Raw genomic sequence first — 14,882 nt, forward strand, 5'->3', positions numbered from 1 at the left:
GGTCAGTCAACCAAAGCATAGTATAGATCCAGATAAGCAAAGTCAGGCATAGCAAAGGTCAAGGTCCAAAATGAGGCACGTAGCACCTTGGACAGCTCCAAGTGGACTATAGGCTAGACATCAACTGGGCAGGTTTGAATGTTGCTCCAACAAGCAGCCAGTCCAGACTGCAGTTCTCTCTCAGCCGCTTGCTCATCCAGATGAGTGGAGACTCTACTCTTAAAGGGTCGCGGGCTATTCTCAGAACCAGTCAGCATGGGGGAAGCTGAGACTCTACTATGGTCCTCAGCTGGAGCCTTCAGAGTCTGAGGAAGATGCCACACTTTCTTCAGGATGGAAAAGTGCTGGCAGGGATGTCAAAGAGTCATTCTGAGTACAAAGCCTCCTCCTAGTACAAGATGTCCCCTGTATCCTCGGTCTCTTCCCCTGAATCTGATCCCAGGCTCATGCCACCAGTCCAGCATCTCAAAGGGACCAATCAATGCCTATGGGAAGTCCACAAGGCATAAGAGCAACAGCCCTCTCACACTGTCGTTGCCCAGAGACTAATATTCAGCGGCATGGTGCTGATTCTGCAGGGAGTATATAGCCAGCATGAGTAGGCATCGGGGAGGAGAGGTGAGTGGAGGAAGGAGGGGGATAGAGCAAGGGAATGAAAGGAGATATCCTGTCCTCCCTGCCCCTGCAATCAGTAGCATAGCAGCAGCCACAGTTGTCTCTGTTGGATTCAAAGTGGTTGAATCATAGAAGGGCAGGATCAATTATTTTCCACCTTTGATTTAATCCAAGCCAGAGGCAAACTCAGAAGTTTTAATGTTAACTTTATTTTCAAGGTGAACAGCATGAGTCACCCAATGTCATATTCTGAGCCAAGGAATTACAAAACTCAGAAACATCTTGATCATACCTTAATGAACTTGTTCTCTACTTGTGGCTGTCTGGAATGTCTGAAATGATCTGTTATGGATTGGTATGTAAATTCTCCTTTATGGCAGGAGGGAACTGGAATTGAAAGAGGGGTTGATGCCTTTCATTTGCAGAATCCAGATGTTCTTTAACATGGTGGAATGAAAAAGCTCTCCTCATATAAGACATCTCAAAACATAAGCAAAGATCTACAATATGAACTCATCCATCATTAATCACTATATACGATGCAGTGTTGTAGGACCTACATGCATTTCAACCACCGTGAAGACCTACATTGGTGCAAGTCTCCACACTCACGTTAACCCAACTGTGTGGTTGTTTTGAGTAAATGTGTTCACCTAAACAAACATGGGTTATCTGCAGATATACAGCGATCTTCAGTCACCTTGGTGTTGTGCAGCCCTCTGAATGCATTCCTCTTTCACCCACCGAGTCCCACCAACAGTGAAGAGGTAGGAAACTTGCTCATATACATGTCTGGCAAAGACATTCTGCCACCCCAAGCAGCTGGCTTATGTGATCCAAGAGATGCATTCCCACATCTTTGCAATGTTGAAGAAGACATTAGGAACAACACTCAGATTATGTGCAGATAAGCTCAATCTGATTCCCAACATCTGCCAAGTCACAAAAGATATTTGGAAGTGGCTCTTGGGATGCACACTGCTTCATTGGTATACCTGATAATAGGACTAGCCGAGCGAATGCTTGAGGTTTTCTGTGGAATCATCTGAGCCTATTTGCATGAAAACTCCACTGCTCTGGTCCTGAGAAACCCATATATATCCATATATCCATATATATATCCATTCCACATTGGAAACCCCCACCCCCAGCATTCATCCAGCAGCAAAGTTTCTCCACAGAGACCTTATGTTCCATACATTTATCGCCTGATCAGCACTGTCAGCTCTACATAACATCAAGCACCGGTAGGAAGAGGGAGAACAAGAGAGAAGTAAAGGATTGATTTGGTTCATGCATGGTCTCCCCCAATGTTTGCCCACTTAACAACTGGGTGTGAGCATGATGTCACCTGACCAGCATTTTTGGTGAATGACACTTGAGGTGGGAGCCCACAAGCACCTCAGCAGGTGAGCAGCCTTGTGTTCTGTTTGTAAATTCCAGGACTGAGGTTCATACCTTCATTGGAGCATCTATGGCATTCAGGATCATGAATCTTGATGCATAGTAATAATCTGGATGTGAATGTAACTGGCAAAGTATCATAACAACAAGGCAAATTCATTTCATTGGAAAAGCAACTATAGCTATGCTGATACAAGCCACACCATGTGCCTTTGCAGCCACACGCATCTTTAGGAATGGGTCTTCCAGTTTGTTTCCATAGTCTTTTCCCTTTGTTTTTACTTATTATTTTATTTATTATTACAACATATCATCTCATAATACTATAGGTGAATGGGTTATTCTTTTCATTGCTGGTTATTTGTTATACTTTGAATTGCTATAGAATGGCAATGTGATTTTTGTTGTACTTTTGGTCATTTCTTCAGCCTTCAGTATGATACAGTAGAAGGGTGGTACACAAATTATAAATTAAATGAAATATTTGCTTTCAAATATCCCCAGGGTACCTACAGGGACATTCACTGAACACTTTGTTCATCTGGCAAAAGCCTTTTTGAGGGGAATCCTATCATAAATTGCTATTGTGCCAATCTTTAATAAAGAAAACCCCAAGAGATGGTGAATAATAGGTTGGGGAAAGAGATAAAAAAATACAGAGGTATCTCTTCTTCATGTTTATTTTTCATGCCATTGAGGCATCATCCATCTGTTGCTTCAGATGTCCTGGTTTCCCCTGACTTGTAAGATTGGACCCTGTTATCACTGTATGTCTGTTTTTAATCTGTTTGCTATAATATTTTTTATGTTTAAATCTGCATTTAGATTTTTATTTTTGTTGTGTTCTATTTTTATATATATTGCATAGAGATTTTTCAAATATTAAGCAATGTTGGTCATTCCAAATAATTTATTTATTTAACAATTAATTCCCAATACATGGTTGATGGATCAGATTGATTTTAGTAAGAGAAGATATGGTTGGACTACCCTTTCCTCACTGCACAATTTAAAAGCACTGCTAGTTGTAAAAGTTTTATTGACTTGAAATACTTCTAAGCAAGAGAGATAGTCCAAAATTTTAAAAGGTTCTGTTCAAGTTAAAGCTGATTTCTAAACCTAAATTAGTGCAATATTCATGTACTTTCTCCCTAGTTCATTATGAATTTTCTAAAAATGAATTTTCTTTGTACACACCCGCTTCTTATTGTTGCAAGTAAATCTATTTAAATAAACCAAATCTTTAGGAGTCATTGAGATAGTTATACACTGTGCATCATTAATGTAAAGATATACAGAAAGAGATAAATTCTACGTAATGCTTTCGTAGAGTAAAAACATACTGCAAATGTAACGGTTGGTGCTTTCTGTAATCCACGAACAATGTCTACATTATTAAATCACATGTTCACTTCACAGACATTTAGCTAATAGTAATTAGTGGACTACGTAAAACTTTGAGAATCGGTTCTTATTAATGCAGTGATAGAGTTAGATGTTTCTAAAATCATATGTTGTGGAGCCGTAAGCTGAAAATCTACTTACTGTCAATTCATTGAACATTTCCTAACCCATAAGATGCCATCTAAAGACATGGTTCATCCAGTGCTCCTCCTCAGTGCTTTGTAGACTGTAGCTTGAAAACTGTAGAGAATGTAATAAATGGGTGTATATAAAGTGTGACACTATTGAGCCAACCCAACTTGCAGCTTCATTTCAGGAAAGTTGCACCTGTTGAATTTATGATACAACTGTTCTAACTCATCTTAATGATGTAGATGAGTATATACCAGGCTTTTTGTTCCATAATTCATTGGTTCTCAAATTTCTTTGGGCTCTCAAATTTGATGAAGCTAAACCATCCCCTTCAGCACTCTCGTTCCATTCTGGTCCCTTCCAACTCTATGATTCTACAGCATTGTTGCGGCGCCCCCTGCAGCGCGGCGCCCAGTGCGACTGCACTACTCATGCTAGCCTAAAATGGCCTCTGCTTAAACGCCACTGAGCAATTCAGCAGGTACAGCACTCATTGCAACCCTATAACGAGAGATGCTGTACCTGAGGAACTTGTCTTCCTCTAGGTTATTAAATGGTGAAACTCTATCCCACTGAGGATATTGGTGAGCATTAGCCCTAATTCCTTTTACACTTACCCACTCCGTTGTTGGAGGAAGTTGGAGGGAGGAGGCTTGCTTCCAATGCATTCTTCTGCTCTTTCACTCCAAGTGGTTGTGCCAAGGAACAATTCAAACATTACTTCAATTGTATGTCTGCTACCAAGAAATTAAGTCCTGCTCTGATCTACATGGTACCATTTGTATGACGTGACCCCTGTGTGGTTCATGTGATTTAAATCATGACTCATAATAAAGCTGTGTTTCCTCACATTCATTTCTGATCTCCCAAATGTAGACTAATTTAGAGTGTTAATAGTTCCTAAAGAAGGTAACAACTGGGCATGTATGCATTCTTGTGATAGCTTTTAATGAGACAGGAAGACCTCACAATTTGACCACTGTCACTAAAGTCCTAGTGTGTATACTTTACCAACTTAAAATGCAGCAAGGTTGTTCCTTCTCTCGATCAAAGCTGTTTTGGGGAAACATGCATCAAAGCACAGTAAGGTAAAGGTAAAGGACCCCTGGATGGTTAAGTCCAGTCAAAGGCGACTATAGGGTTGTGATGCTCATATCGGTGCAGGCCGAGGGAGTCGGCATTTGTTCACAGACAGCTTTCTGGGTCATGTGGCCAGCATGACTAAACTGCTTCTGATGCAACGGGACACTGGAAACCAGAGTGCACGGAAACGCTGTTTACCTTCCCATCACAGGGGTACCTATCTATCTACTTGCACTGGTGTGCTTTTGAACTGCTAGGTTGGCAGGAGCCGGGACAGAGCAATGGGAGGCCATCATACAGATCTGAACCGCCAACCTTCCAATCAGCAAGCCCAAGAGGCTCAGTGGTTTAGATCACAACACCACCCACTCCCCAGATCAAAGCACAATATTTGATAAGAAACAGCAGGGCAGACATGGGATAGATATGGGTTGTGGCTAACGTTATATGTACACCGGTTCCCAAACCAGCAGTGGGGGACACACTAGACACAGGACACACAGCTGTAGACACATTCATTTAGAAGTAAGTCTCATTGGTTTTAAATGAAAGGTTGGAATAGAGATTGGAATAGCAGCTTTAAGGAGTTGTCATATTTGATGCAATTGATTAAAAAATGGTTTTATGTTCTACCCCTTCCTAAAGCCTTAGGTGGGGCACAATAAAGTCATGTTTATGTCTCTAACAACTAGGTCCTGTATTTCCAATACATCAGTCTGAAACACACTGCCCAGGGTTTAAATGGCAGTCTTTTCCATCACATCTTGAAAGATAGGGCACACACCAGAGCACATCTGGTGTGGCTTGAGGGGGCTGCAGCCACGAAGAGAAATGAGCAGCCCCTCCATGCATAGACACAAGTTCCTTAGGCATGGGGCTCTTTGGAGCCTTACAACCCAGAGGGCTGCATGGGCAAGACAAAAAATTGTGGATGTCCAAGACTTCACATAAGCAGTGGCGTAGCGTGGGTTGTCAGCACCCGAGGCAAGGCAAGTAATTTGCGCCCGCTAGCCCATGGATTTGCGCCCCCTAACCCGTGGATTTGCGCCCCCTAACCCATGGATTTGCGCCCCCTAACCCTAACCCCCAGATGTTGTGCCCAGTGCGGCCGGCCCCCCCTGTACCCCCCACGCTACGCCACTGCACATAAGCAACCTTTCTATACCTATGGGAAATAGCTGACATCAGGGATGTCTCTGGTTGATCCTGGCTGATCGTGGGACCCTGATGCCCCCCCCCCAAAAAAGGCTCAACAACTTTGATTAAGCTTTTTCAAAAAAGAGCTGAACAACGATGGTCAATCCAATGGGTAGATCACTGCCGGGGGTTTTATAGTGGGAGTAGATCGCAGTCTCTTGGGAGTTGGACAGCTCTGGCTTACATCATGCAACAGATTTCATGTACAATTTTTTACATTTCCTTGTATGAGTTTCTTCCATGAAAGTTTCTCTGGATATAATGTGGAAAGGGGTCCCATTAGTTTCATCTTGGAATCAGGATGTGAAATAGCAAAAGTCAATTACATATTCGGGGGAACGACTTTTCCGTGATCCTGGTGGAATGATCACAACAATTCCCCAAAAGCAAAACAATTTAATTGAACATAATTGCAGAAGAAAATCTTAGGGATAAGAAAGGAAATGCCACAGTGCAGGAACTGAACACACACAAAAAGTAGTGGGTGCCTGATTGAAAGTTTGTCTAAAATGTGACTTGATCTTTTTCACTAAGAACCTTCCGAGAGGGAAAGAGTAGGGCAAATGCCAAAAACTAGTTGGACAAAACCCGTAAGCTTTGTGTCTTATCTATGAGAATCAGTCTATGCGTGTCATGCTAGTTTTTACAGTCATAGTCTACAGTCTTGCACTGATAAAATCAAATTTGACAGTAGCACAATATAGAGGTTTAACTGACAGCACACACAGCACATTTGCTAGTCATAACGCCACAGTTTAATGACTGATGCATCTGGGAAGCTAATTCAGATTTTTTTCTGAATGGGATAAAGGAGCATCCAGTTAATACCAACCATGAATTCAAACCATGTGACAAAACTGATGCTACATACCCTGTTCTTGTTCTGCATATTCTGCAAATTGAATTGCAGGAAAAGAGCCACGTTGTACATACATCCGGAGAGAAAATTCATTCTGTATTTTGTACATCCACCAGTAACAACTGAATGCATCCAGCTTGCTACTTTCAGGTCAACAAAGTAATCAGCCTTTATCTGTTAAATAGCCTAACAATTACAAATTGTGTGCCTGTTTTGAGAAAAAGTACAGGTTATAGAATTATACAAGCAGACATAGTATAAATAAAATATTCATATAAAAATAGTCTCTTACAAAATATACTCTTTTATCCTATGGTTCATTTTCCAAAGATGGAAACTTGTCTGGAGTTTTGCATTTATGTGTGATGCATTATTTCCAACTGGATTTATGTAATGCTCCTTAAAATAAAATTTAAAAAAACTGGACAGGTTATGCACTGGTATCTATCTAGGTGAAGATGAATATCAGTTTGAGATTCCAGACAACTAGCAGCAAACAGCCAAACAAATTATAAAAGATGCCTGCTTTTGTACTTAACATCTATTATTGCAGGAAAAAAACATCCTGCAATTCCAACTAGTAGAAATATCTGAGTAAACAATAATATATACAGCTCAAGGGTGTCCCCTCCTTTCCATATCTACAAAATTATTCCACAAAAAAAGCAGGCTATCTAAATGCAGAATGGTTTTCAAAAATGTCGGTAGAGTTCTTTTTAATTAAATAAATTAATATTAGCTTTATCTGGATAAATTGTTAAATATTGCTATTATTATTATGCCCAGATGTCCCAAATCCCTGTGCTAAAATATCTGCAGCACGACAAAAAGGCAGATAAACCAGTGTTTATATGGAAAACATCAACAATCCTACTTGCAGTAGCACATTGTCTGAAAAAAACGGAAAGACAGAAGGACCAGCAGAAGCTTTTCACAAGTGTAGAAATCCCTAAATCTGCTTAATCCACTCTCTTTAAGTTGAAATTCACACTGGCGCATTGTCACCCCATCCTGTGCAAAGACCATGTTTAAGAATTGTTTGTTCCCCCAGCCCTCTCTTTATGCATGGTGCCTTTCAATCTCTCCCTCATCCAGTCCCCAAGAGCCCCTTGCCTTGGTCTGGACATGGGCTTTTTCCCTTAAGGCAGTCAATAAATTATGTTCTGAAGGCGCAGAATATCTGAGAGCATTTCCCCCCCCCCCCACTTAAATTTTTTTTTTTTTTGTATTAGGTGACTTGTTTGTTTCTGTTTCCTTTTTTAAAAAGTCTGATGTTGTTTTTGGACTATTTGATGGGTCTCCATTTAAGCGCTGATATATTAAGAGGGGAAGATGGGATCCATTTGCTGGTTTTCCTTTTGGAAACAGTGTGGGTCTTTGCTACAGTCGTGTGTAGGTGCACTGAGCTTATGTGCAAAAAAAATATATGTGTTTATTCCAAGGCTGTAGGATCCCCCTCCCAAGCCACACTTTCATTTACAGGTGTACACTTCTGTTCTTTCACTGCACGTATTACATTTAACATAACAGCACCAATGAAATTTACAGTTGCACTGCCACACTCTTGAATACTGATGAGTATTGTAACCTCGACCGCAACACATCAGGTCACAGCCATTGGTCTGCTGGGCTGTTTTGTTGCACATTCTGCCCTGTGTTCCCAAACTTCCAGTGACAGGGTCCTCTTCACAGTAGTTAGGTGATTTCTCTATGTACACTAAATCTGTATCCATGGGTTTACGGTAGGAGAGTGGTTTCTTTATCTTAAGAAAAGTTGGGCGTTTATTACGACTTGCCCTCACTGGTTCAACCTGAACGGCTTCGTTGTATTTGTCCTTAAGGATGTAGCCCAGCTCCCTGAATTTAGGAAGAGTTGTCCAGCATGTCTTGGTAGTACATGATCCCGACACACCGTGGCACTTGCATTCCAACTTCATGTTCTCTTCAAGGATCTAGAGTAAAAGGAGGAGAGGGTGTTATATTTAAAACCACAAGAGAGGATGGAGAAGAAGGGTGGTGCGCTTAAATCTGTTTCAGAATATGCAATAAGGACCCCTGATCATTAGGTTACTCGTGGCCGACTCTGGGGTTGCGGCGCTCATCTCACTTTATTGGCCGAAGGAGCCGGCGTACAGCTGGTCATGTGGCCAGCATGACTAAGACGCTTCTGGCAAACCAGAGCAGCGCACAGAAACACCATTTACCTTCCCGCTGGAGTGGTACCTATTTATCTACTTGCACTGGTGTGCTTTCGAACTGCTAGGTTGAATATGCAATACTAAGCTCTAATTTCAAACGTTCTTTATCTTCATAATTACAATGAAGAACAAATGGTAAGAACCAGGCCAGGCTTAAAACACACAGTGATGCTTATGGAGCCATTTAATCTAAAAATGCAGCAAACACAGCTTTTGTTGATAAAGGAAACATTGGTCAACCACACCTCTGCTTAATCAAAGGAGGGGTTAAGTCTTTAAAACCACTTGCAATATAGTGGGCCAGTCTAACTAGAGCATTACAGGAATCCTACAGATGGATAACATCCATTTTTTATAGATGGTGTTGAGGACAATTCTGTACAAGTTTATTTGCCCTTGTTTTTCCTAGCTTTACACCTTATGTAGTCATGCTACAAAGTCTACCACCTGGTGTCTTGACCAATGTTTAGAATGTGTTGCCCTAATCTAGAGACCCCTTGTAGGGACAGGGATGCCTACAGAAACAACAAAGAGCCTCATCACACCTTCAAGCAGCTTTTAAATAGCAATAAATAAATAAATAAATTTATTATTTATACCCCACCCATCTGGCTGGGTTTCTGGCTCGGTCAAGCATTGCAATATGCTTCAAAAGCTCAGCAAAAAAAGAAATGGGAGACAGGAGCAATCTGACATGCAGTGTACGCTCGGGTTGCGAACGTGATCCGTGCGGGAGGCACGTTCGCACCCCACAGTGCGCCGCATCTGTGCATGCATGGGTTGCGATTCGGCACTTCTGCACATGTGCAAAGTGTGATTTAGTGCCTCTGAGCATGCTCGAGCATCGAAACCTGGAAGTAACCCATTCCGGTACTTCCGGGTTTCGGCATGTCCGTAACCCGAAAACGCGCAACCTGAAGCATCTGTAACCCAGGATATGACTGTACATCTATTTTACAATTGTCACAGACTGTACTTTTTGCATTTCATGGCCTACATTTTTTTCTTTTCATGTGTTTGTGCTTAAATAAACCTGCCAACTGAGGATAGCGCTTTATGCATCTACTCCATGATGCCTTACATAATAAGTCTTCAAGGTACTATAAGACTCCCTTTTGTTTTTACTACAGTAGTCCAGCATAGTTACATCCTCTGAAAATTAAATCTCTCTGTTTCAGGTGGTATAGCTTACCCTGAAATTTAAATGCTGCTGTTTTGAATTCTTGCTAGCCGTGTGGCTTTGTTCAGAGCAGTCTACACTTTTACAGTGCCCAAGTTCCAATTCAGCCCATGAACAGACAGTGACCACAGAGGGAATAAACAGCTCCATTGGAAAGAGCTGAGTAAGCTGCTGCAATGGATCAACAGCTGAAAGGACTTGTGACATGTGTTGAGCTTGCTGTTCTCTGTGATGTATCTTGATGCCAGCTGGAATCAGCTTTGAGACCTTTCTCGTCTAAAAGCGGGGCTGGGCACATGTTGCCATGCCCAAGTTTTCATTCATATAAAAGTGCGAGTCAGACTATCTTTTTTTAGGGACAGGTTATGAGTTTGAAGCAGATTTCGCATCTAGAGATTTCAAGTTAGAGGAGCTCAACTAAGTAAGTAGGAATGGGAGAGATTATTGCCTGACACGCTGGAGATCTACCAGCAGGCAAGTGTAGTTAGTTCCTTTGTAGATGGCAACTGCTCACATATAACTTCTGTGTGTCCTCAAAGCTCACTGCAATTGTTTCAAAAACACATGCTTCCTGGTCTAGCACTAGTTCCCCTTTTCATTTACCCCTCCAGTTTTGAAGTCCTGATGTTTTCGGTGAAAACATTCCTCTCCTCTTTCCACACACCCCTCCAACCACTTCATTGTTAATATTGTCTGACAAACAATATAACAACTTTAACAAACCTTGGCATATTAGTATTCTTGTCACATTCCACAAGTTCCTCTCAGGTGCCTGTCCTCTTTTTTCAAAGTCTTGGCAATATGACAAGAGTAAAGAACTAACACAGATTACTGGTTTCCAGGCAGGTCCCAGTCCCAGTTAGCAATAGCCAAAATATACTCAAAGACTTCTGAAACCCAATTTACACTATTTCTGTTGTTTTTCTTACCATCACCACCACTGGGTTAGCTTTGTTAGTCTGTTGCAGCAAAAGCAACAGAGTATTGTGGCACCCTTAAGACTAAACACATTTAATATGGCATAAATGTTTGTCATCCAGAGTCCACGAACGCTTGGCCCATAATAAATGTGTTGGTCTTTAAAATGCTTCAAGGCTCGTTATTGTTATGCTTTTCTATTGTATCTTTCAGTGAACAAAGTGCCTTCCTGCCACCCTTTGACACAGGCTAGTCTGAGAGACACTGACTTGCTTAAGGTTACCAAGTGACCTTCATGGCTGAACAGGAATGTTAAGCTGCATTTTGACCCAAATCCAAACCCAGCACCCTATTATTGCGATCTTCCTGGTCCCAGCAGAGCCTGAAAGGCTTGACTAGTTTGCCACAGGTAATAGTTCAAATTATACCAGCATATAATAATAAACACAGCAAGATGTGCAGTCTTCAAATTGCAAGCTTGCTTACACACACACACACACACACACAAAGTTCCAGCAGCAAACTTGTGGTTTGAAAGCAAAAGGTTTAGGCTATTCTAAATGCTGATATAAGCAGTCTTTTTAACCTTGCCCACATTTTCTCTAAGCCTCTGGGATGAATTGATGGCACTAGTTAATCTATCCATCTCTTCTCCCCCCTCAACTAATTAGCATCAAAAATTTGGGTGTGTGCACTGTGTATTATCTATAAGTAGTCAAAATTGAACTATGGTATTCTATACAATGCATAGCAATTCCACACTATTTCTAATCACCATTCAGAACATACAATCAAGAGTTTAAATCCTTGATTTCTTTTCTTCTGTTGCACTCTCTACTGAACTACACTTCCACTAAGGAAAAATACATTCTGGGCATGGTGCACACATGCAAAAATGTGTATACCCAAACCACCCCCTTGGAACTGCCCCTTACCTTCCAAACAAGCCAGAGAGCTTTTAAGTTTTGGGAGGCACTCGCAAGATCTCGTAGGGCCATCTGAGCTTCCACAAGATTTCTCAACAGCCTCCCCAAGCCCAGTAAGCAAGTCAGAGACATTAAAAGTGTTTTCCACACTGGGAAAACCCAGAGCATAGGAGCTTTCAGGATCTCCACTTTGGGTGCAATTGATTTGTGGGATTTCAACCAGCCAGCTTTCAACCACATAAGGCTGAAATGGGGCAAATTAATTGCACGCAAGACATGACTGTACTGTACATGCAAATTCCCCTCAAATGAAAGCAAATCCATGTACTTTAGGGCCTGTCTGTTAACATCAGGTTTTGTTGACAGGTAAGAGCCACTTCGGCCAAAATGGGAGTGGTGCAAAAGAAATCCCAGCCTGCTCAACAGCGAGGAAGCCATGCAGCCATATTTTGCCTTCTCTGTGCAATTTAAGGGTGTTTGAAGCTGAAAGGGCAAAGCTATACATCAGAATAAAAAAATCCCCTAAAAAGTGGTGATGATGACATACTTGGCTAACATTACCACTTTCCCCAAAGAGGAAAGAACCATCAAATATTTTGTTGAAACTGGCCATCCAGGATTTCAGGACACCTTTGACACAATTATCCCTGTCCTCCTAAATTTAGGTATGACTAATGGCCTATGGTTTTCAACTGGACTTCATCCTACTTGATTGACTGATTTATTAAGGTGTTTTTATTCTGTATTTCACCACAACCATCACATGGAAAATAAAATACAACAAAACATAAAAGCCGTTAAAACCAATTCACAGAGAATTAGTTGTACACCTATTAATAATAATAATAATTTTATTGTTTATACATCTGGCTGGGTTTGCCCAGCCACTCTGGGTGGCTTCCAGCAAAAGAATAATAAAATGTTAGACATTAAAAACTTCCCTGAACAGCGCTGCTTTCAGGTGTTTTCTAAAAGTTCCCATTGCCCATGACTACGGTCAGGGGCATTGGGAATGTGCAATAATTTGTTATAAGAAGCCTATGCCCCCCCTTTTCTATTTGCCTGTGTCATTTGACAAAAGAAAACAAGTAAAGGGATATTTTAATGTGTTGTTTGTATTTGTTATTAACTGGATTTCTTACCTACTCTTCACTATAAGGTCCCAGTGCAGGTTACAACAATATAAACATGCAAGATTGAAGTAAGTTGAAACCATTTACAATCAGAATAATATTGAGGGATATAGATAGGTGTCAATGACCAGGGCAAAGATGTATGTCTTTAGTAGATTTGAATCAAAAAATGCACTCAGTACTGTTCTGCTTATACTTGGGGAAGGGTGAGAAGGTATTTTTGCTAATTCCTCCACCCCCTACAGCCCCCTGTGTATCCTACAAAGCTTCTCAAGAGTTGAGGGTTCTTAGAGTCTAGGACAACATGGAAAGTGATGCTGTGGCATGGAGCGGGAACTATCAAAACCATTCCCTTTCTGTGAGGAACCTCTGCTGGTTCCCAGTTTCCTCTGTTAATTGAAGGAGCAAGTCTGGATCCAACCCATTACATTTTTGGATACAGCATAAATTAGAAATTGAAGTTTAGCATTTAACTTTTAATAGGAATAGATCTGTTTCTTCATTTTCCAAAATTAGCTTTCAAGTTCTTAATATATGATTGCTACTGTTTGTTACTTAAGCTTGATTTATCTTTAAGCTGCTTTCTGTAGTTAAAAGCTACTGCTGTGATAGTTTGTATTTAAGTCATCTTCTTCCACCGACACCAATATACATCTATCATAGATGAATCATCACATATTGCTAATAGTTTTCAGCTATGTAAACAACTCCTAGAAAAAGGTGAAGAGTTGTCTGCTATTAAATACCCACCAAGGCTAAAGTAAAAGCCAAATAGGCTTATCAAGAGCAATTTTTGGACCAATCAGAACAGAAAGCCTATGAGAATAAATTACTGAAGAAGTTGTAAATCCTTTTCATTGGATATATTTTATGTTGGACAAACACACCATTATATGGATGTCTTCCCAAGGATATATCATGAGCTGCTTCCTTGGAAATGAACCTCAAAGAAATCAATGGGACTAACTTCTGAATAAATATAATTGGGGGAAAGTGTATGTTTTAAGACTTAAATGTTGAGGAGACTTTAATTGCTGTGATTCTTCTGAGAAAATTACATTTGCAACTGCAAAACTGAAATAGCATCCTAATTCCATTTTTTATTGAGAGTCCTTAAAAAGACAAAGGTCGTGGATCTATATGTCTAGGGGATAACATAGCCAGTAGCTTCTTTGGTTTTTCTCCTCAGCAATATAAGTGGCTAGATGGGAGACTTCAAATAAACCTCTGACTATGCAAGCAGCTCTCCAACGTACACATGCCTACAGCTCCTTTGGAATGTAGCCATAAATCTCAAAAGGTTTGAAAGCAAAGATCAGCAATGCTAATCAAACAACAGCAAAGTGAAGGGGAGAAAAACAATTTTAAATGGCGAGATTAACACCTGAGCTTCAAGGCCTAGGTGGCTTTGCTGCTGATACCATAATATCACTTGATTCCAGAGGTATCAGAGCAGCCTCAGTCAGTTTTTAATTATTCAACAGTAGGATGTTCTTCTAGACTTCCTGGAGTCTATGGTAATTTTCAAAAGTTCCAGACACGTGAGGGCATTGAAAGCTTCTTTTCTTTTTCTTTTTCTTTTTCTGCTGGCATGACTTGAGATAGCTGAGTGCTATAGCACATATTTTTGGTTACCATGGTTGTACATCAGATTTTTTTTCTAGACAAAGCTTCTTGACTTCAAGGCCCAACTAAGAATGGCACATGCAGAAGAAGAAAAAAACTTTCTCCTTGAGGTGCCATCTCCACAAATACACAACACATCAGCAAAGAGACCACACGCTGTCTCTCGTCCACTTTCCCCATTGTTAAAACGGTATACACAAACACCCT

The 14,882-nt window shown here is 40.8% G+C and overlaps 1 protein-coding gene across 5 annotated transcripts in view; it reads right to left on the bottom strand.

Moving 5' to 3' along the window:
- Positions 1–6,567: 6,567 nt before the first annotated feature.
- Positions 6,568–14,882, bottom strand: part of WNT7A (Wnt family member 7A) — a 56,080-nt gene continuing 47,765 nt past the window's right edge. For all 5 annotated transcript variants that reach the window (XM_081898463.1, XM_081898464.1, XM_081898462.1 and 2 more), the window contains exon 4: positions 6,568–8,646. In XM_081898463.1, the coding sequence (XP_081754589.1) occupies positions 8,167–8,646 (480 nt within the window). In that variant the 3' untranslated portion in view covers positions 6,568–8,166. The remainder of the gene's footprint in view (positions 8,647–14,882) is intronic.

Source organism: Podarcis melisellensis (assembly GCF_964234715.1).
Source record: "Podarcis melisellensis genome assembly, chromosome: 2".
NCBI classification, from domain to species: domain Eukaryota; kingdom Metazoa; phylum Chordata; class Lepidosauria; order Squamata; family Lacertidae; genus Podarcis; species Podarcis melisellensis.